A 24,327-nucleotide genomic window follows, 5' to 3' on the forward strand; every position below is an offset into this window, starting at 1 on the left:
GCTGCTTTATTCTTAGTGAAGGCGATGGCGTGGACGCCAACCTGCAGACCCTGGTGACCACCTTCCGCCTTCCGTCTGGGCTGAAGAGCTTACTGTCTGTCCTGGTCAGGCCGCTGGTGAGTGGCGGTACGGGGGCCGCGGTGGCGGGTGGGCGGAGCTCTATAATATATCCTTTGTCTCCGCAGTTTCCACGACTCTCGCTGGTTCTTCAGAACACGCAGGCGATGAGGTGAGACGTCCGCGGGGGGGGGGGGTCACAGACTTTGGCGCATGTATTTGCGATTCGCTTCCGTTTTCTGCGCACTTTCTCGTACAGTCAGTTTCTTTGTTGCGATTGGTTGGTACTGGCATGAAATACATTCCCTCCCCCCGAACTTCTAGATCTCTGCTTGCTGTCAGTGACCAGCAGCGTCATAGTTACCTGCTGGAGAATACGGAGCCGCGCCGCACCCAGGCTGATCACTGACAGCAAGCAGAGATCCTGCAGATGGGGAGGAAACTAAGACAATGGCAGTGAGTGAGATCCTCCTTAACCCCGTAATCTCTGCTCCTGCAGGTCGGTGAAGGAGCTCTGGAGACATCATACAGCGGTGGAGGTAATGAGCGCGAATACGAGCAACTGGGGGCCCCTGATGTCAGGACGCTGCGCCGATATACAGGGGGCCCCTGATGTCAGGACGCTGCGCCGATATACAGGGGGCCCCTGATGTCAGGACACTGCGCCGATATACAGGGGGCCCCTGATGTCAGGACACTGCGCCGCACTGGGGGCCCCTGATGTCAGGACACTGCGCCGCACTGGGGGCCCCTGATGTCAGGACACTGCGCCGATATACAGGGGGCCCCTGATGTCAGGACACTGCGCCGATATACAGGGGGCCCCTGATGTCAGGACACTGCGCCGATATACAGGGGGCCCCTGATGTCAGGACACTGCGCCGCACTGGGGGCCCCTGATGTCAGGACACTGCGCCGCACTGGGGGCCCCTGATGTCAGGACACTGCGCCGATATACAGGGGGCCCCTGATGTCAGGACACTGCGCCGATATACAGGGGGCCCCTGATGTCAGGACACTGCGCCGATATACAGGGGGCCCCTGATGTCAGGACACTGTGCCGATATACAGGGGGCCCCTGATGTCAGGACACTGCGCCGATATACAGGGGGCCCCTGATGTCAGGACACTGCGCCGATATACTGGGGGCCCCTGATGTCAGGACACTGCGCCGATATACTGGGGGCCCCTGATGTCAGGACACTGCGCCGATATACAGGGGGCCCCTGATGTCAGGACACTGCGCTGCCCTGGGGGCCCCTGATGGCAGGACGCTGCGCCGATGCCCTGGGGGCCCCTGATGGCAGGACGCTGCGCCGATGCCCTGGGGGCCCCTGATGGCAGGACGCTGCGCCGATGCCCTGGGGGCCCCTGATGGCAGGACGCTGCGCCGATGCCCTGGGGGCCCCTGATGGCAGGACGCTGCGCCGATGCCCTGGGGGCCCCTGATGGCAGGACGCTGCGCCGATGCCCTGGGGGCCCCTGATGGCAGGACGCTGCGCCGATGCCCTGGGGGCCCCTGATGGCAGGACGCTGCGCCGATGCCCTGGGGGCCCCTGATGGCAGGACGCTGCGCCGATGCCCTGGGGGCCCCTGATGGCAGGACGCTGCGCCGATGCCCTGGGGGCCCCTGATGGCAGGACGCTGCGCCGATGCCCTGGGGGCCCCTGATGGCAGGACGCTGCGCCGATGCCCTGGGGGCCCCTGATGGCAGGACGCTGCGCCGATGCCCTGGGGGCCCCTGATGGCAGGACGCTGCGCCGATGCCCTGGGGGCCCCTGATGGCAGGACGCTGCGCCGATGCCCTGGGGGCCCCTGATGGCAGGACGCTGCGCCGATGCCCTGGGGGCCCCTGATGGCAGGACGCTGCGCCGATGCCCTGGGGGCCCCTGATGGCAGGACGCTGCGCCGATGCCCTGGGGGCCCCTGATGGCAGGACGCTGCGCCGATGCCCTGGGGGCCCCTGATGGCAGGACGCTGCGCCGATGCCCTGGGGGCCCCTGATGGCAGGACGCTGCGCCGATGCCCTGGGGGCCCCTGATGGCAGGACGCTGCGCCGATGCCCTGGGGGCCCCTGATGGCAGGACGCTGCGCCGATGCCCTGGGGGCCCCTGATGGCAGGACGCTGCGCCGATGCCCTGGGGGCCCCTGATGGCAGGACGCTGCGCCGATGCCCTGGGGGCCCCTGATGGCAGGACGCTGCGCCGATGCCCTGGGGGCCCCTGATGGCAGGACGCTGCGCCGATATACTGGGGGCCCCTGATGGCAGGACGCTGCGCCGATATACTGGGGGCCCCTGATGGCAGGACGCAGCATTGATCCCTCTTCCTGTATGTTGGCAGGTGTATCGGCATGAGCTCATCGCCCGCTGGAGGGCACGTGGTTTGGACACCCTGATCTGCCCTATTTTGGGTCCGGCCCTGACCATCGGATACCCTGGAAAGCTGTCAAGTATGTGACCTTCAGCTGCTGGTACAGTATGAGCCGCGTCCAGCGCTTTAGCGGTCAGTGTCCTGGGAGGCGCCACGTGTGGCCCTGTGTGACCTCCGGCCTCATAGTGGAATGGAAAGGAACAGTCCTGCAAATAAGGCATCCGGCTGGGAGTGCCAAACTGCTACAGAAGCACTTGGTATCTCGTGGCAGCTGAGGGTTGCGGTTGGAGATCGCGACTGAGGGTCGCGGCTGGGCGTCGCGGCGGCTGGGCGTCGCGGCTGGGCGTCGCGGTGGCTGGGCGTCGCGGTGGCTGAGGGTCGCGGCGGCTGAGGGTCGCGGCTGGGCGTCGTGGCGGCTGCGGGTTGGGCGTCGTGGCGGCTGCGGGTTGGGCGCCGTGGCGGCTGCGGGTCGGTTGGGCGTCGTGGCGGCTGAGAATTGTCTTTCGGTTTTGCGGTGGCTGAGGGTTGCTGCTGAGGGTTGGGCGTCGTGGCGGCTGAGGGTTGCGGTTGGGCGTCGTGGCGGCTGAGGGTTGTCTTTCGGTTTTGCGGTGGCTGAGGGTTGCGGTTGGGCGTCGTGGTGGCTCAGGATTGTCTTTCGGTTTTGCGGTGGCTGAGGGTCGCGGCTGAGGGTTGCGGTTGGGCGTCGTGGCGGCTGAGGGTTGCAGTTGGGCGTCGTGGCGGCTGAGGATTGTCTTTCGGTTTTGCGGTGGCTGAGGGTTGCGGTTGGGCGTCGTGGTGGCTCAGGATTGTCTTTCGGTTTTGCGGTGGCTGAGGGTTGCGGCTGAGGGTTGCGGTTGGGCGTCGTGGTGGCTCAGGATTGTCTTTCGGTTTTGCGGTGGCTGAGGGTCGCGGCTGAGGGTTGCGGTTGGGCGTCGTGGCGGCTGAGGGTTGCAGTTGGGCGTCGTGGCGGCTGAGGATTGTCTTTCGGTTTTGCGGTGGCTGAGGGTTGCGGTTGGGTGTCGTGGTGGCTCAGGATTGTCTTTCGGTTTTGCGGTGGCTGAGGGTTGCGGCTGAGGGTTGCGGTTGGGCGTCGTGGCGGCTGAGGATTGTCTTTCGGTTTTGCGGTGGCTGAGGGTTGGGCGTCGTGGCGGCTGAGGGTTGGGCGTCGTGGCGGCTGAGGGTTGGGCGTCGTGGCGGCTGAGGGTTGGGCGTCGTGGCGGCTGCGGGTTGCGGTTGGGCGTCGTGGCGGCTGAGGATTGTCTTTCGGTTTTGCGGTGGCTGAGGGTTGCGGTTGGGCGTTGTGGCGGCTCAGGATTGTCTTTCGGTTTTGCGGCGGCTGAGGGTTGCGGTTGGGCGTCGTGGCGGCTCAGGATTGTCTTTCGGTTTTGCGGCGGCTGAGGGTTGCGACTGAGGGTTGCGGTTGGGCGTCGTGGCGGCTGAGGATTGTCTTTCGGTTTTGCGGTGGCTGAGGGTTGGGCGTCGTGGCGGCTGAGGGTTGGGCGTCATGGCGGCTGAGGGTTGGGCGTCGTGGCGGCTGCGGGTTGCGGTTGGGCGTCGTGGCGGCTGAGGATTGTCTTTCGGTTTTGCGGTGGCTGAGGGTTGCGGTTGGGCGTTGTGGCGGCTCAGGATTGTCTTTCGGTTTTGCGGCGGCTGAGGGTTGCGGTTGGGCGTTGTGGCGGCTCAGGATTGTCTTTCGGTTTTGCGGTGGCGGAGGGTCGCGGTTGGGCGTCGTGGCGGCTCAGGATTGTCTTTCGGTTTTGCGGTGGCGGAGGGTCGCGGTCAGGTTTTGCTGATCACGTTGTTTCTTGGTCAGCATTGGAGCAGCGTCGCACTAGTGATGGCTTAATTTGTCCCATAGAGTTTCTCGCCATTTCCATGTTTTTACTTTGGAAGAGGGAGGTAAGTCGGCTGTGGTGGGTGCCGGCCGGCTGTGGTCTTGTATCAGGTTGGATAGTTGCCCTGGGACCACAACTGTGGTATTGTACGTGTCGGTGGCCATCTTTGCGTGATGCGCTGATGTCACATCTGAGCCCCGTAATGTGCTGCCCGCAGGTGCCGTGTCCTACACGATGCTCTACAATCTGGTGGATTTCCCAGCCGGCGTTCTACCGGTTAGTGTGGTGACCAGGGAGGATGAAGACGCTCTGAAGAGGTACGAGGGACACCACAAGGACCCCTGGGACAAGCTTCTGAAGAAGGTGCGTCCCTCGTGAGCGTGCCGTCAGCTCTCACCCAACCCAGCAGCTAACGCGCATATTTTCATGTGCTCCGCAGGCGGTGGCGGGCGGCGTGGGGCTTCCCGTGGCCGTCCAGTGTGTGGCGCTGCCCTGGCAGGAGGAGCTGTGTCTGCGTCTGATGAAAGAAGTGGAGAATGTAACCAGAATGGAGAGACAAGCGATAGAAAATATGAGCGCCGATGATGTCAGTGCGACCTCGCGATGAGACGCTCCAGAAGCAAACGGACATGAAACGCAGCGGCATCCGGCAGGCGCCGGGCTCGCTGCAGGCACGTTAAACATGTCCTATTTTCTTGCAATGCTGCCAGGTTTACTACACGTATAAGGGCCTCCCCGCACGCATAAGGGCCTCCCCGCACGCATAAGGGCCTCCCCGCACGCATAAGGGCCTCCCCGCACGCATAAGGGCCTCCCCGCACGCATAAGGGCCTCCCCGCACGCATAAGGGCCTCCCCGCACGCATAAGGGCCTCCCCGCACGCATAAGGGCCTCTTCACACTTGCGATTTTTGTGCGATGCGTCTTTAACAGTAGAAAGTCCTAGTGACACTTGGGTTAAAAAAAACCGCAACAAAATGGCGATCGCCAGTGTGAAGACACCCTAAATGTGAAGCTCTTAACGCAAGGTTATGACTAACCTGTGTGACCCGCCTGCTCCCAGCTTGACTGCATACTAGTTAAAGACTGTTTTGGATAAGGGGGAGGAGCAAATAATCAAGATGGAGGCAGCCTCCACAAGGGCAATGAAGGACACGAGCGGCTGCACATCCACGTCATTGGGAGATGCTGACCGAGCTCAGTCACTCCCGGCTGCCACACAGACACTTTTTAATATGGTTTTCTGCAATCACCGCAAAAAAGCTAAAAAAAAGGAAAAAAACATAGATTTTGCTGACGTTTTCCGAAAGTATCTTCTACAACGAGCAGATCAAGTCAAGACCAATAATAACCGCCTGCAGGACTGCTTACCCACTCCAGTCCTCCGGGCCCCCAACAGCTCATGTTTTCAACAAATCTTACACCATGTTTTCCCCTAAAATAAGAATGTGTCTTATATTAAATTTTGTTTTAAAAGAGGCACTAGGTCTTATTTTCGAGGGATGCCAGGTGTCTTATTGTACTTGCCTAGCAGGTTTGGACCAGACCCCTCCCGCCGCTCTCTAGAGCTCTGAATCGCAATGTCTGTGATTAGCTGAGCAGCAGTTAAAGAGCAAATCAGAGGCAGCACTCAGCTGTCATTCAATTAGAGCTGAGTACTGCCTCTGATTCGCCACAGCACTCAGCCAATCAGAGGCAGCGGCTTCGGAAGGTGGGGATTTTTCAATCCCAGTCCTCCAGAAAAGAGAAGAAGACTGCCGGGGCCGGAGAGAAAAGTTGGACGGCTCTTCTAGGTGAGTAAATCTTTTTTTACAGCTTGCTATGATTTTCAGGGAAGGGCTTATATTTCAAGCCAATCTACGAAAATCATCGCTGATAACACACAGCGAATCCCCTGCCATAGCTGTCATAGCTGTGTCGGGGGAGTGCAATGTTCTCTCTTTGTCTTCAATGAGGCTAGTGTTGCGGCCACTGGCCCCATTGAAAACAAGGGGCGATAACACCCATTCTCTTTTGCGATGCAAGATAACATTGAAAATCATTGGTTTCATAATATAATACTGCCCCCGTATGTACAAGAATATAACTACTATAATACTGCCCCCTATGTACAAGAATATAACTACTATAATACTGCCCCCTATGTACAAGAATATAACTACTATAATACTGCCTCCTATGTAGAAGAATATAACTACTATAATACTGCCCCCTATGTACAAGAATATAACTACTATAATACTGCCCCCCTATGTACAAAAATATAACTACTATAATACTGCCCTCTTTGTACAAGAATATAACTACTATAATACTGCTCCCTGTGTACAAGAATATAACTACTATAATACTGCCCCCTATGTACAAGAATATAACTACTATAATACTGCCTCCTGTGTACAAGAATATAACTACTATAATACTGCCCCCTATGTACAAGAATATAACTACTATAATACTGCCCCCTATGTACAAGAATATAACTACTATAATACTGCCCCCTATGTGCAAGAATATAACTACTATAATACTGCCCCCTATGTACAAGAATATAACTACTATAATACTGCCCCCTATGTACAAGAATATAACTACTATAATACTGCCCCCTATGTACAAGAATATAACTACTATAATACTGCTCCTATGTACAAGAATATAACTACTACAATACTGCCCCCTATGTACAAGAATATAACTACTATAATACTGCCCCCTATGTACAAGAATATAACTACTATAATACTGCCCCCTATGTACAAGAATATAACTACTATAATACTGCCCCCCTATGTACAAGAATATAACTACTATAATACTGCCCCCTATGTACAAGAATATAACTACTATAATACTGCCTCCTGTGTACAAGAATATAACTACTATAATACTGCCCCCTATGTACAAGAATATAACTACTATAATACTGCTCCCTATGTACAAGAATATAACTACTATAATACTGCCCCCTATGTACAAGAATATAACTACTATAATACTGCTCCCTATGTACAAGAATATAACTACTATAATACTGCTCCTATGTACAAGAATATAACTATTATAATACTGCCCCCTATGTACAAGAATATAACTACTATAATACTGCCTCCCTATGTACAAGAATATAACTACTATAATACTACCCCTATGTACAAGAATATAACTACTATAATACTGCCCCCTATGTACAAGAATATAACTACTATAATACTGCCCCCTATGTACAAGAATATAACTACTATAATACTGCCCCCTATGTAGAAGAATATAACTACTATAATACTGCCCCCTATGTACAAGAATATAACTACTATAATACTGCCCCCTATGTAGAAGAATATAACTACTATAATACTGCCTCCTATGTAGAAGAATATAACTACTATAATACTCCTCCTATGTACAGAAATATAACTACTATAATACTGCCTCCTATGTACAAGCATATAACTACTATAATACTGCCCCCTATGTACAAGAATATAACTACTATAATACTGACCCCTATGTACAAGAATATAACTACTATAATACTGCCCCTTGTGTACAGGAATATAACTACTATAATACTGCACTCTATGTACAAGAATATAACTACTATAATACTGCACTCTATGTACAAGAATATAACTACTATAATACTGCCCCCTATGTACAAGAATATAACTACTATAATACTGACCCCTATGTACAAGAATATAACTACTATAATACTGCACTCTATGTACAAGAATATAACTACTATAATACTGACCCCTATGTACAAGAATATAACTACTATAATACTGACCCCTATGTACAAGAATATAACTACTATAATACTGCCCCCTATGTACAAGAATATAACTACTATAATACTGCCTCCTATGTACAAGAATATAACTACTATAATACTGCTCCCTATGTACAAGAATATAACTACTATAATACTGCCCCCTATGTACAAGAATATAACTACTATAACACTGCTCCTATGTACAAGAATATAGCTACTGTAATACTGCCCCCTATGTACAAGAATATAACTACTATAATACTGCCCCCAATGTACAAGAATATAACTACTATAATACTGCCCCCTATGTACAAGAATATAACTACTATAATACTGCCCCCTATGTACAAGAATATAACTACTATAATACTGCCCCCTATGTGCAAGAATATAACTACTATAATACTGCCCCCTATGTACAAGAATATAACTACTATAATACTGCCCCCTATGTACAAGAATATAACTACTATAATACTGCCCCCTATGTACAAGAATATAACTACTATAATACTGCTCCCTATGTACAAGAATATAACTACTATAATACTGCCCCCTATGTACAAGAATATAACTACTATAATACTGCCCCCTATGTACAAGAATATAACTACTGTAATACTGCCCCCTATGTACAAGAATATAACTACTATAATACTGCTCCTATGTACAAGAATATAGCTACTGTAATACTGCCCCCTATGTACAAGAATATAACTACTGTAATACTGCCCCCTATGTACAAGAATATAACTACTGTAATACTGCTCCTATGTACAAGAATATAACTACTATAATACTGCCCCCTATGTACAAGAATATAACTACTATAATACTGCCTCCTATGTACAAGAATATAACTACTATAATACTGCCCCCTATGTATAAGACTATAACTACTATAATACTGCCCCCTATGTACAAGAATATAACTACTATAATACTGCCCCCTATGTACAAGAATATAACTACTATAATACTGTCCCCCTATGTACAAGAATATAACTACTATAATACTGCCCCCTATGTACAAGAATATAACTACTATAATACTGCCCCCTATGTACAAGAATATAACTACTATAATACTGCCCCCTATGTACAAGAATATAACTACTATAATACTGCCCCCTATGTACAAGAATATAACTACTATAATACTACCCCTATGTACAAGAATATAACTACTATAATACTGCCTCCTATGTACAAGAATATAACTACTATAATACTGCCCCTATGTACAAGAATATAACTACTATAATACTGCTCCTATGTACAAGAATATAACTACTATAATACTGCCCCCTATGTACAAGAATATAACTACTATAATACTGCCCCTTATGTACAAGAATATAACTACTATAATACTGCCCCCTATGTACAAGAATATAACTACTATAATACTGCTCCTATGTACAAGAATATAACTACTATAATACTGTCTCCTGTGTACAAGAATATAACTACTATAATACTGCCCCCTATGTACAGGAATATAACTACTATAATACTGCCCCCTATGTACAAGAATATAACTACTATAATACTGCCTCCTATGTACAAGAATATAACTACTATAATACTGCCCCCTATGTGCAAGAATATAACTACTATAATACTGCCCCCTATGTACAAGAATATAACTACTATAATACTGCCTCCTATGTACAAGAATATAACTACTATAATACTGCCCCTATGTACAAGAATATAACTACTATAATACTGCCCTCTATGTACAAGAATATAACTACTATAATACTGCCTCCTATGTACAAGAATATAACTACTATAATACTGCCCCCTATGTGCAAGAATATAACTACTATAATACTGCCCCCTATGTACAAGAATATAACTACTATAATACTGCCTCCTATGTACAAGAATATAACTACTATAATACTGCCCCTTATGTACAAGAATATAACTACTATAATACTGCCCCTTATGTACAAGAATATAACTACTATAATACTGCCCCTATGTACAAGAATATAACTACTATAATACTGCCCCCTATGTACAAGAATATAACTACTATAATACTGCCCCCTATGTACAAGAATATAACTACTATAATACTGACCCCTATGTACAAGTATATACACATAGAGGTAAGGCAGAGTCTCCTCAGTATATACACATAGAGGGGAGGTATATTCTCATCAGTATATATAGAGGGGAGGTAGATTCTCCTCAGTATATACACAAAGAGGGGAGGTAGATTCTCTTCAGTATATACACATAGAGGTGAGGTAGATTCTCCTCAGTATATACACAAAGAGGGGAGGTAGATTCTCCTCAGTATATACACAAAGAGGGGAGGTAGATTCTCCTCAGTATATACACAAAGAGGGGAGGTAGATTCTCCTCAGTGTATACACAAAGAGGGGAGGTAGATTTTCCTCAGTATATACACAAAGAGGTGAGGTAGATTCTCCTCAGTATATACAGAGGGAGGGGAGGTAGATTCTCCTCAGTATATACAGAGGGAGGGGAGGTAGATTCTCCTCAGTATATACAGAGAGAGGGGAGGTAGATTCTCCTCAGTATATACACACAGAGGGGAGGTAGATCCTCCTCAGTATATACAGAGAGAGGGGAGGTAGATTCTTCTCAGTATATACACACAGAGGGGAGGTAGATTATCCTTAGTATATACACACAAAGGGGAGGTAGATCCTCCTCAATATATACACACAGAGGTGAGGTAGGTTCTCCTCAGTATATACAGAGAGAGGGGAGGTAGATTTTTCTCAGTATATACACATAGGGGGGAGGTAGATTCTCAGTATATGCACACAGAGGTGAGGTAGATTCTCCTCAGTATATACACACAGTGGGGAGGTAGATTATCCTTAGTATATACACACAAAGGGGAGGTAGATTCTCCTCAGTATATACACACAGGGGGAGGTAGATTCTCAGTATATGCACACAGAGGTGAGGTAGATTCTCCTCAGTATATACACACAGAGGGGAGGTAGATTCTCCTCAGTATATACACACAGAGGGGAGGTAGATTCTCCTCAGTATATACACACAGAGGGGAGGTAGATTCTCCTCAGTATATACACACAGAGGGGAGGTAGATTCTCCTCAGTATATACACACAGAGGGGAGGTAGATTCTCCTCAGTATATACACACAGAGGGGAGGTAGATTCTCCTCAGTATATACACACAGAGGGGAGGTAGATTCTCCTCAGTATATACACACAGAGGGGAGGTAGATTCTCCTCAGTATATACACACAGAGGGGAGGTAGATTCTCCTCAGTATATACACACAGAGGGGAGGTAGATTCTCCTCAGTATATACCCATAGAGGGGAGGTAGATTCTCCTCAGTATATACCCATAGAGGGGAGGTAGATTCTCCTCAGTATATACACATAGAGGGGAGGTAGATTCTCCTCAGTATATACACGGAGAGGGGAGGTAGATTCTCCTCAGTATATACACATAGAGGGGAGGTAGATTCTCCTCAGTATATACACATAGAGGGGAGGTAGATTCTCCTCAGTATATACACATAGAGGGGAGGTAGATTCTCTTCAGTATATACACATAGAGGGGAGGTAGATTCTCCTCAGTATATACACATAGAGGGGAGGTAGATTCTCTTCAGTATATACACAGAGAGGGGAGGTAGATTCTCCTCAGTATATACACAGAGAGGGGAGGTAGATTCTCCTCCTTATATACACAGAGAGGGGAGGTAGATTCTCCTCAGTTTTTACACACAAAGGTGAGGCAGAGTCTCCTCAGTATATACACATAGAGGGGAGGTAGATTCTCTTCAGTATATACACATAGAGGGGAGGTAGATTCTCTTCAGTATATACACACAGAGGGGAGGTAGATTCTCTTCAGTATATACTCACAGAGGGGAGGTAGATTCTCTTCAGTATATACACATAGAGGGGAGGTAGATTCTCTTCAGTATATACACATAGAGGTGAGGTAGATTCTCCTCAGTATATACACATAGAGGGGAGGTAGATTCTCCTCAGTATATACACATAGAGGGGAGGTAGATTCTCCTCAGTATATACACATAGAGGGGAGGTAGATTCTCCTCAGTATATACACATAGAGGGGAGGTAGATTCTCTTCAGTATATACACATAGAGGGGAGGTAGATTCTCTTCAGTATATACACACAGAGGGGAGGTAGATTCTCTTCAGTATATACTCACAGAGGGGAGGTAGATTCTCTTCAGTATATACACATAGAGGGGAGGTAGATTCTCTTCAGTATATACACATAGAGGGGAGGTAGATTCTCTTCAGTATATACACACAGAGGTGAGGTAGATTCTCCTCAGTGTATACACAGAGAGGGGAGGTAGATTCTCCTCCGTATATACACAAAGAGGGGAGGTAGATTCTCCTCAGTATATACACATAGAGGTGAGGTAGATTCTCCTCAGTATATATACATAGAGGTGAGGTAGATTCTCCTCTGTATATACACATAGAGGGGAGGTAGATTCCCCTCAGTATATACATAGAGGGGAGGTAGATTCTCCTCAGTATATGCACAAAGAGGGGAGGTAGATTCTCCTCAGTATATACACAAAGAGGTGAGGTAGATTCTCCTCAGTATATACACGTAGAGGGGAGGTAGATTCTCCTCAGTATATACACGTAGAGGGGAGGTAGATTCTCCTCAGTATATACACACACAGAGGTGAGGTAGATTCTCCTCAGTATATACACATAGAGGTGAGGTAGATTCTCCTCAGTATATACACAGAGGGGAGGTAGATTCTCCTCAGTATATACACGTAGAGGGGAGGTAGATTCTCCTCAGTATATACACAGAGAGGTGAGGTAGATTCTCCTCAGTGTATACACAAAGAGGGGAGGTAGATTCTCCTCAGTATATATACACAGAGAGGGGAGGTAGATTCTCCTCAGTATATACACATAGAGGTGAGGTAGATTCTCCTCAGTATATACACAAAGAGGTGAGGTAGATTCTCCTCAGTATATACACAAAGAGGTGAGGTAGATTCTCCTCAGTATATACACATAGAGGTGAGGTAGAGTCTCTTCGGTATATACACAGAGAGGGGAGGTAGATTCTCCTCGGTATATACACATAGAGGTGAGGTAGATTCTCCTCGGTATATACACATAGAGGTGAGGTAGATTCTCCTCGGTATATACACATAGAGGTGAGGTAGATTCTCCTCAGTATATACACAAAGAGGTGAGGTAGATGCTCCTCGGTATATACACATAGAGGTGAGGTAGATTCTCTTCGGTATATACACATAGAGGTGAGGTAGATTCTCCTCGGTATATACACATAGAGGTGAGGTAGATTCTCTTCGGTATATACACATAGAAGGGAGGTAGATTCTCCTTGGTATATACACATAGAGGTGAGGTAGATTCTCCTCGGTATATAGATATAGAGGTGAGGTAGGACTGTGTGCACCCACTAATCCTCGACCATAGACCTCGCTCTCTTACTCCTTGTTGCTGATGATTTGTGGGGTAGGCCACAGCTTTATTAAATCTATTAACGTTTTGTAACTCCAAACTTTATCTTTAATGTCACTATTGACTCTTCCATGCTTGACCAAAATTCCTTTAATAGTCACAAGTCCATCCTGAGGTGTTTGGAAGCCCCGTATTCTTTACGTGCCTGCTAACCACCTCGGAAGACACCTCAGGCATGGAAGCTTTACGCCATTAGGAATGTGGCATAAACCTATGCCACAGGCCGCCCCACCCTATAGACCCTAGCTAGCACTGCCTCCACTCCATCCTGAATCCCTGATAGGAGCGTATCTAAACCGACGTCATTTAGGTGAATCCCGTCCCGCCTAAGGGCTCCCCTCTCCCTGTGCTCGAACTCCCAATGCCTAACAGCAATCCCGCCCAGCGACTGAACAAACTGCGACATCTTTAGGTTTATTAGTTTCCTCACACGTTCGATCGCCTCCGGGTTCCTGGCCTCTCTCCAGTAGCGCCTGGCTACGATGTCCAACCACACAAGAATTGACTCGTTGAAACATTCTCTAAAGCGGAGCATGTCCTGCTTCATAAAGACTACAGATGAGCGAACGTGCTCGGCCCCGCCCCTTTTTCGCCCGAAAACCGCGATTTTCGAGTACTTCCGTAGTCGGGCGAAAAAATTCGGGGGTCGCCGTGGCGGCACGGGGGGTTGCAGCGGGGAGTGGGGGGGAGAGGGGGAGAGGGGGAGAGAGAGAGGGCTCCCCCCTGTTCCCCGCTGCTACCCCCCACGCCGCCACGCCTCTCCCCGCCCCCCGACGCACCCGAGTACTTTTCACCCGAGTAGTGAAGTACTCGAAAATCGCGGTATTCGTGCGAAAAAGGGGCGGGGCCGAGCACGTTCGCTCATCTCTAATAAGGACCAATAGCTCTCCCATTTTTATTTTTCCAAGGTCATTCCCCCCGGCATGTATTACCAGTATCACTCTTCGGGGGGGCCACCTGCCGATCTGCATCACCTCTTTCAGGAGCCTTGGCCATAACAGTCCACGAATCCTGTGCCAATGCACCATTGTTCCTTGTAATCCCTGATTCTTTCCAAATGGGCGCATCATGGCCCTCTTCTCAGCCCAGTGCATGTAGGAGTGCCCGATGATCCACCTGCCAGGTGTTTCTTAGCCACGCCCACTGTAACTCTTCTAGCCCGAAGAGACGCTAACATGTCGAATGTTGCTGTCCTTGCCTGCTGCTCATCGACCGTTCCGCTATCAATGAAACTCAACCTTGTGGCCCAAACCGACTCATAAGACCTCCAAGTCGTTTCGGCTACCGACGCCCGAACCAATTTCATCAGTTCTCGTCTGCCAACTTCCACAAGTGCGGAGGGCAACGTACCCCTTCCTTGTCCGCCGACGAGTATCGTTCCCTGAACGTCTTCATCTGCGAATGAGAGAGAGCGTCAGCTCGCCCGTTCTCGCAACCCGGAACGTGTCTCGCTTTAAAACAGATGTTCAGCTGCAAGCATCGTAATATAAAATATCTCAAAAAGGCCAGAACCGTCGCTGATGACGCGGACTGCTTGTTGATGATCTGGACCACTGCTGCGTTATCCGACCAAAAGCATATAGTTTGATCCATTAACAGTGATCCCCACACCTCAACCGCTACCACCAACGGGAAAAACTCCAACAAAGTTATGTCTTTCGTCCAGTTCCTTTCCAACCAACCTACTGGCCAGGACTCCCTGAACCAGTGATTCCGAAAGATAACGCCAAAACCGCTTGACCCGGCTGCATCTGAGAAAAGGCTGATCTCCTTGCTCGACCTTTCCTAATCCTGACAAATAACTTGACCGTTAAACTCCAAAAGAAATCTCCTCCAAATGTGAAGGTCCGCTCTTATACCTCGCGTTATCCGAATGAAATGGTGGGGCTCTTTTACCCCCACCGTGGCCAACGACAACCTCCTTGCGAAAGTGCGTCCTATAGGGATGACTCTGCAAGCGAAGTTTAACAAACCGATCAAGACCTGTAGTTGATGCAGCGTCGCTTTTTTCGAGCCCGATATCGTTACCACCGATTGGCGCAATCGAGACACCTTTTCCGCCGGTAAGCGGAAAACCATTTCCACTGTGTCTATCTCGATGCCCAAGAAGACTAAGTTTGTTACCGGGCCCATGGTCTTTTCCTCCGACAACGGGACCCCCGCTCTCCGCATCAACTTACGAAAGGAGGATAACAAAAATTCGCAATCTCCAGATGTTTCCGCGCCCACGAAAATAAAATCATCGAGGTGGTGTATTACCGATGGGATGCCCGTCTCAAATCTTACCATCCATTCGAGAAAGGAGCTGAAAACTTCAAAGTAATAGCAAGAGCTAGAGCAACCCATCGGCAAACACATGTCGAAGAAATACTGGTTGTCCACCAGGCATCCCAGCAGGTGGAAGCATTCATGGTGAACCGGAAGCAAACGGAAAGCGGATTCAATGTAGATTCTCCTCAGTATATACACGGAGAGGGGAGGTAGATTCTCCTCAGTATATACACGGAGAGGGGAGGTAGATTCTCCTCAGTATATACACGGAGAGGGGAGGTAGATTCTCCTCAGTATATACACGGAGAGGGGAGGTAGATTCTCCTCAGTATATACACGGAGAGGGGAGGTAGATTCTCCTCAGTATATACACGGAGAGGGGAGGTAGATTCTCCTCAGTATATACACGGAGAGGGGAGGTAGATTCTCCTCAGTATATACACGGAGAGGGGAGGTAGATTCTCCTCAGTATATACACGGAGAGGGGAGGTAGATTCTCCTCAGTATATACACGGAGAGGGGAGGTAGATTCTCCTCAGTATATACACGGAGAGGGGAGGTAGATTCTCCTCAGTATATACACGGAGAGGGGAGGTAGATTCTCCTCAGTATATACACGGAGAGGGGAGGTAGATTCTCCTCAGTATATACACGGAGAGGGGAGGTAGATTCTCCTCAGTATATACACGGAGAGGGGAGGTAGATTCTCCTCAGTATATACACGGAGAGGGGAGGTAGATTCTCCTCAGTATATACACGGAGAGGGGAGGTAGATTCTCCTCAGTATATACACGGAGAGGGGAGGTAGATTCTCCTCAGTATATACACGGAGAGGGGAGGTAGATTCTCCTCAGTATATACACGGAGAGGGGAGGTAGATTCTCCTCAGTATATACACGGAGAGGCGAGGTAGATTCTCCTCAGTATATACACGGAGAGGCGAGGTAGATTCTCCTCAGTATATACACGGAGAGGCGAGGTAGATTCTCCTCAGTATATACACATAGAGGCGAGGTAGATACCCCTCAGTATATACACATAGAGGCGAGGTAGATTCTCCTCAGTATATACAAATAGAGGTGCGGTAGATTCTCCTCAGTATATACCCATAGAGGTGCGGTAGATTCTCCTCAGTATATACCCATAGAGGGGAGGTAGATTCTCCTCAGTATATACACATAGAGGGGAGGTAGATTCTCCTCAGTATATACACATAGAGGGGAGGTAGATTCTCCTCAGTATATACACATAGAGGGGAGGTAGATTCTCCTCAGCATATACACATAGAAGGGAGGTAGATTCTCCTCAGTATATACACATAGTGGTGAGGTAGATTCTCCTCAGTATAAACACATAGTGGTGAGGTAGATTCCTCTCAGTATATACACATAGAGGTGAGGTAGATTCTCCTCAGTATATACACACAGAGCTGAGGTAGATTCTCCTCAGTATATACACATAAAGATGAGGTAGATTCTCCTCAGTATATACACATAGTGGTGCGGTAGATTCTCCTCAGTATATACACAGAGAGGTGAGGAAGATTCTCCTCAGTATATACACATAGAGGGGAGGTAGATTCCCCTCAGTATATACACACAGAGCTGAGGTAGATTCTCCTCAGTATATAAACACAGAGAGGTGAGGTAGATTCTCCTCAGTGTATACTCACAGAGGTGAGGTAGATTCTCCTCAGTGTATACTCACAGAGGTGAGGTAGATTCTCCTCAGTATATACACACAGAGGTGAGGTAGATTCTCTTCAGTATATACACACAGAGGTGAGGTAGATTCTCCTCAGTGTATACACAGAGGTGAGGTAGATTCTCCTCAGTGTATACACAGAGAGGGGAGGCAGATTCTCCTCAGTGTATACACAGAGAGGGGAGGCAGATTCTCCTCAGTGTATACACAGAGAGGGGAGGCAGATTCTCCTCAGTGTATACACAGAGAGGGGAGGCAGATTCTCCTCAGTGTATACACAGAGAGGGGAGGCAGATTCTCCTCAGTGTATACACAGAGAGGGGAGGCAGATTCTCCTCAGTGTATACACAGAGAGGGGAGGCAGATTCTCCTCAGTGTATACACAGAGAGGTGAGATACATTCTCCCCAGTATATACACATAGAGGTGAGGTAGATTCTCCTCAGTATATACACACAGAGGTGAGGTAGATTCTCCTCAGTATATACACACAGAGGTGAGGTAGATTCTCCTCAGTATATACACACAGAGGTGAGGTAGATTCTCCTCAGTATATACACACAGAGGGGAGGTAGATTCTCCTCAGTATATACACACAGAGGGGAGGTAGATTCTCCTCAGTATATACACATAGAGGGGAGGTAGATTCTCCTCCGTATATACACACAGAGGTGAGGTAGAGTCTCCTCAGTATATACACACAGAGGTGAGGTAGATTCTCCTCAGTATATACCCTTAGAGGTGAGGTAGATTCTCCTCAGTATATACACATAGAGGTGAGGTAGATTCTCCTCAGTATATACACATAGAGGTGAGGTAGATTCTCCTCAGTATATACACATAGAGGGGAGGTAGATTCTCCTCAGTATATACACATAGAGGGGAGGTAGATTCTCCTCAGTATATACACATAGAGGGGAGGTAGATTCTCCTCAGTATATACACACAGAGGGGAGGTAGATTCTCCTCCGTATATACACACAGAGGGGAGGTAGATTCTCCTCCGTATATACACACAGAGGGGAGGTAGATTCTCCTCCGTATATACACACAGAGGGGAGGTAGAGTCTCCTCAGTATATACACACAGAGGTGAGGTAGATTCTCCTCAGTATATACACACAGAGGTGAGGTAGATTCTCCTCAGTATATACACACAGAGGGGAGGTAGATTCTCCTCAGTATATAGACACAGAGGGGAGGTAGATTCTCCTCAGTATATACACATAGAGGGGAGGTAGATTCTCCTCAGTATATACACATAGAGGGGAGGTAGATTCTCCTCAGTATATACACATAGAGGGGAGGTAGATTCTCCTCAGTATATACACATAGAGGGGAGGTAGATTCTCCTCAGTATATACACATAGAGGGGAGGTAGATTCTCCTCAGTATATACACATAGAGGGGAGGTAGATTCTCCTCAGTATATACACATAGAGGGGAGGTAGATTCTCCTCAGTATATACACATAGAGGGGAGGTAGATTCTCCTCAGTATAAACACAGAGGGGAGGTAGATTCTCCTCAGTATATACACATAGAGGGGAGGTAGATTCTCCTCAGTATATACACATAGAGGGGAGGTAGATTCTCCTCAGTATATACACATAGAGGGGAGGTAGATTCTCCTCAGTATATACACATAGAGGGGAGGTAGATTCTCCTCAGTATATACACATAGAGGGGAGGTAGATTCTCCTCAGTATATACACATAGAGGGGAGGTAGATTCTCCTCAGTATATACACATAGAGGGGAGGTAGATTCTCCTCAGTATATACACATAGAGGGGAGGTAGATGCTCCTCAGTATATACACATAGAGGTGAGGTAGATGCTCCTCAGTATATACACCTAGAGTGCAGGTAGATTCTCCTCAGTATATACACATAGAGGGGAGGTAGATTCTCCTCAGTATATACACATAGAGTGCAGGTAGATTCTCCTCAGTATATACACCTAGAGGGGAGGTAGATTCTCCTCAGTATATACACATAGAGGGGAGGTAGATTCTCCTCAGTATATACACACAGAGGTGAGGTAGATTCTCCTCAGTATATACACACAGAGGTGAGGTAGATTCTCCTCAGTATATACACATAGAGGGGAGGTAGATGCTCCTCAGTATATACACATAGAGGTGAGGTAGATGCTCCTCAGTATATACACCTAGAGTGCAGGTAGATTCTCCTCAGTATATACACATAGAGGGGAGGTAGATTCTCCTCAGTATATACACATAGAGGGGAGGTAGATTCTCCTCAGTATATACACATAGAGGTGAGGTAGATGCTCCTCAGTATATACACCTAGAGTGCAGGTAGATTCTTCTCAGTATATACACCTAGAGTGCAGGTAGATTCTCCTCAGTATTTACACCTAGAGTGCAGGTAGATTCTCCTCAGTATATACACCTAGAGTGCAGGTAGATTCTCCTCAGTATATACACCTAGAGTGCAGGTAGATTCTCCTCAGTATATACACCTAGAGGGGAGGTAGATTCTCCTCAGTATATACACCTAGAGGGGAGGTAGATTCTCCTCAGTATATACACACAGAGGTGCGGTAGATTCTCCTCAGTATATACACACAGAGGTGAGGTAGATTCTCCTCAGTATATACACATAGAGGGGAGGTAGATTCTCCTCAGTGTACACATAGAGGGGAGGTAGATTCTCCTCAGTATATACACCTAGAGTGCAGGTAGATTCTCCTCAGTATATATACACATAGGGGTGAGGTAGATTCTCCTCAGTATACACATAGAGGGGAGGTAGAATCCCCTCAGTATATACACATAGAGGGGAGGTAGATTCTCCTCAGTATATACACATAGAGGTGCGGTGGATATTCCTGAGTATCATTTCCCTAGGCGTTATGGTTTCCAAAAAAGCCCTGTCATGTATTACAGATTGTCGCAGCTTTACACGCTTGGAATTAAATATTGAAGTTATGACCCCTTTAGGCCCCCTGCACACGAGCGGATATTCCTCGGCAGGATTTCCTGTGGAATTTCCGCCGCTAGTAGTCTGCATAGGAATGTGTTAACAAACACAAATCTATGCAGACGGCCGCGCGAAATATCGCGTGGCAAACAAAGCGTGGCATGCTCCATTTCTGTCCGGGGTACGCAGAGCTCCGCACAGAAATGTCACTCACCCGCCGCCGCCTCCGGTCTGCGCATTCGCCGGCTGCCTGGCATGCCAGCACATCAAACAGCCGGAGCCGGCGGGTGTGGGTGAGTGAGTATGCACTGGTCCCTGTAGGTGCTCGGGGTCGGCTCCTGCGGCGAGAATCCTCGCCGCCGGATCCAACCCGCCCGTCTGCAAGCGGCCTAACTTTTTCTTTTATGCACCAAAAAATGCTCCTGCCAAAATACATGTTTGTACGACATCTGGAAGTTAGTGGATTAGTGGCACGTCAGTGAGTCGGTGAGTGAGTCGGTGAAGGCTTTTGTCATATATATATAGATAGATAGATAGATAGATATTGTGAGACAGTGACGGACAAAGTGCTGGAGGGTGGATACGTGCCACCGAGCGGCCTGGGCTCGGTGCAGGAAGCCAGCATTTCTGTGTCAGTAACGCTATGTTACTGACACGGTGTAGTTGGTAGGTGGCTCCAAGCCGCATAGTCCGGGCCGGCTTTCCGGGAGTGGTCAAAGTGAAGGGTGGGATGGCCACTCCCACGTACCAGGTGAGGCTGGTACCAGGCCTTATAAAGCCTGGGCCTGCAGGTCAGAGATAGAGAGAGCTCTGGCTGAGAGCCAGAGAGAGGGCTCTGTGGAGCAAGGAGCCGGCTAGCCCAGCGTGTGGGCTGAGAGAGCCAAAAGGCGAGGTTGACAGGGTGACGCCCCTAACCTCAACACCCAGGAGGGTGTGGTGAGACCTCCACAGGTCTGAGGACCGGACTGGCTGTGTACAGCAAGCAAGAAGTATTCTGACAGTGAGTAGTCAGGAACAAGCAGATGTATAGTGAGCGCTCAGACGAGCAGGGGTTTATTTACGTTTTGGTTTTGTTTCTGCTGCAATAAACCCAGACAAAGCCTGGACTAAAGAACGTTGTTGTCCGGTGTCACTGTCTCTGGCCGCGGATGCCCACGCTGCTACTGCCCCTAAATGCTAATCCCCCACATATGGTGTTTGGATGCGGGCAGCGGTCTTAAAGAGACATACACCAGTTAATGGACATTCGGCTGCAGCAACTGGAGAACCGTTGCTAAGGGCAACCGCCCAAGGAGAGATTGTCTGAGCGTGCCGTAACCCCATGTCCCGGGTGGAAGCTGCAACGGCGCAGCAATCAGATACAGCCAGTATGGAGGAATGGCTGAAGCAATGGATGCAAGAGATAGTGCTGCAACAGGAGAACGTGGTGCAGCAACAGGAGACCATGGCTCAGCAGCGGAAAGCACAAGAGGAGGCCATGGCTCAGCAGCTGAAAGCCCATGGAGAGGCTATGCGGCTGCAGCAGGAGAAAAGGCAAAGCCTAATAAAGCAGCTGGCTGCACTGACAGAGTCACTCAAGACTACAGGGAATGAGCCCCTTATACGACAAACTGAAACGGATCACACGGCTGTGTTGGGAGAACAAGCCCCTAAGTGTGAAAAGTTGAAAACACAGTTTGAGAAAGAAACTAGTCTTCAAGAGGTGGAGCAGCTGAAAACAAAAAGTGCAGCTCGCTTAAAGGAGAAGGAGCATTTTGAGAGGTTGGCTAAGGAGGAAGCTGATCACCGAGTGTTGCTGCAACAGACGAATGTTCAGTATGAACAGCGCTTAAAAGAGATGAGAAGTAAGAAAGAAAAGTTAAAGGGATATCTTTCATCAGCCCATGAAGAGATACAAGACCTCAGAGATGTAGCCAGAGATGAGGCTGACCGCAGAGTATGTCTGGAGGCACAAGCTGCGCAGTATGAACAGGACTGTAAGAAACTGCAAATGAAGACCCAAGAGTTGAAAATGCAGCTAGCAAAGAAAAATGGTGACTGGGAGCGCCAAGTAAGTCAGCCCAAGGAAGAGCTGGAAATACAGAAAGCTGCGTGCAGTAAGACCAAAAAGCAAGCAGAGTTCTTGGAAGACTTACTGGGTCACAAGGAAAACCAGGAAGTGCTGCTTGAGAGACTGGTGTCCCAGCTACAGATGAGCTTGGATGAGGAAGCTGAAGTACATGGAACCCAAATCCAGGAGCTGGAACGGAGTCATGCTGTAGCTGTGGGGAAACTGTCCAAGCTGTTGAAGCAACTTGAAAAAGTGAAAGAAACATTGGAAAGTGAGTGTCTTGAGCTGTCCCAAAAGGTGAAGGGGTTGTTGGAAGACAAGTGTGCATATGAATGCAAGAAAGACACAGTAGAGATGCAGCTTCAATAATAATAATAATAATAATCTTTATTTGTATAGCGCCAACATATCCCGCAGCGCTTACATAGATAGGGGGGAATACAGAAAGACAAAAGTACAAAAAATTATAGAACCACGGTTACATATAGTAATCAGTTGGTGGAAACAATAGGGGTGAGGGTCCTGCTCCAACGAGCTTACATACTACAAGTAATGGGGGGATACAGAAGGTAAAATGGCTGGAGATGTGCACAGTATGGCGGGGGGGGGGGGGAGATGTGCACGGTATGGCGGGGTGGAGAGTGAGGGATGCTATATACAGACAACAGTCAGACATTTAGCTATGCGACGGCAGGATCAATATGACTACAGGAGCGGTTTATGATGGCTAGCAGGGATTGCAGTCAGTAGGTCAGGGAGCATGTTATCCGGGTAGTACAGAGGGGTTTGTTTAGGGAATGCGGTATGCCTCCCTGAAGAGGTGCATTTTTAGAGCACGCCTGAAGTTTTTCGAGTCCTGGATTGCCCGGATGTTCTTTGGTAGTGCGTTCCAGAGGACCAGTGCTGCTCTGGAGAAGTCTTGGAGGCGGGAGTGAGAAGTTCGAATTAGAGGGGTGTGCAGTCTAGTTTCGTTTGCCGAGCGGAAAGCCCGGGCTGGGTGATGGATGGAGATGAGGGAAGCAATATAGGGGGGCGCTGCACTGTGGAGGGCTTTGTGGATTAAGGTAATAAGTTTGAATTGTATTCTGTATGTAACGGGCAGCCAGTGCAGTGACCGGCACAGGGCAGAGGCGTCCGAGTAGCGGCTGGACAGGAAGATGAGCCTGGCTGCCGCATTCAGGATGGATTGTAGAGGGTAGAGTCTGGAGCAGGGGAGGCCGATCAGCAACGAGTTGCAATAGTCGAGCCGGGAGTGGATGAGGGCAACAATAAGCGTTTTCAGCGTGTTTATGGTGAGAAAAGAGCGGATTCTAGAGATGTTCTTGAGGTGCAGCTGACAGGTTCGGGCCACTGATTGGATGTAGGGGGTAAATGAGAGATCTGAGTCGAATATGACCCCAAGGCAGCGGGCATGTTGTTTGGGAGTTATGGTGGCGCCACACACTGAGATGGAGATGTCAGGATGAGGTCGGTTGGTGGAAGGAGGAAACACCAGTAAGTCAGTTTTAGAGAGATTTAGTTTTAGGTAGAGAGAGGACATCGTGTTAGAGACAGCAGACAGACAGTTGGTGATGTTTTGGAGGAAAGGTGCAGAGATGTCACGGGAAGAGGTGTATAGCTGGGTGTCATCAGCATAGAGGTGGTAATGGAGGCCAAAGCTCCTGATGGTTTGTCCAACAGGGGCTGTGTAGATAGAGAAAAGGAGGGGGCCAAGGACCGAGCCTTGGGGGACCCCAACAGCAAGGGGAAGAGAAGGAGAGGTAGAGCCAGCAAAGGAGACACTGAAAGAGCGGTC

General features: G+C 48.6%; 1 protein-coding gene across 2 annotated transcripts in view; it reads left to right on the forward strand.

The window, feature by feature from the left end:
• FAAH (fatty acid amide hydrolase) overlaps positions 1 to 5,742 on the forward strand; it is a 56,377-nt gene extending 50,635 nt beyond the window's left edge. The window contains exons 10-15 of one of the 2 annotated variants that reach the window (XM_066598046.1): positions 17 to 116; positions 186 to 229; positions 557 to 596; positions 2,400 to 2,508; positions 4,482 to 4,627; positions 4,704 to 5,742. In XM_066598046.1, the coding sequence (XP_066454143.1) occupies positions 17 to 116; positions 186 to 229; positions 557 to 596; positions 2,400 to 2,508; positions 4,482 to 4,627; positions 4,704 to 4,871 (607 nt within the window). In that variant the 3' untranslated portion in view covers positions 4,872 to 5,742. The remainder of the gene's footprint in view (positions 1 to 16; positions 117 to 185; positions 230 to 556; positions 597 to 2,399; positions 2,509 to 4,481; positions 4,628 to 4,703) is intronic. The other variant, XM_066598047.1, reaches the window with a different exon arrangement.
• The last annotated feature ends 18,585 nt before the right edge of the window (positions 5,743 to 24,327 follow it).

This window comes from Eleutherodactylus coqui, chromosome 3, assembly GCF_035609145.1.
Source record: "Eleutherodactylus coqui strain aEleCoq1 chromosome 3, aEleCoq1.hap1, whole genome shotgun sequence".
NCBI lineage: Eukaryota > Metazoa > Chordata > Amphibia > Anura > Eleutherodactylidae > Eleutherodactylus > Eleutherodactylus coqui.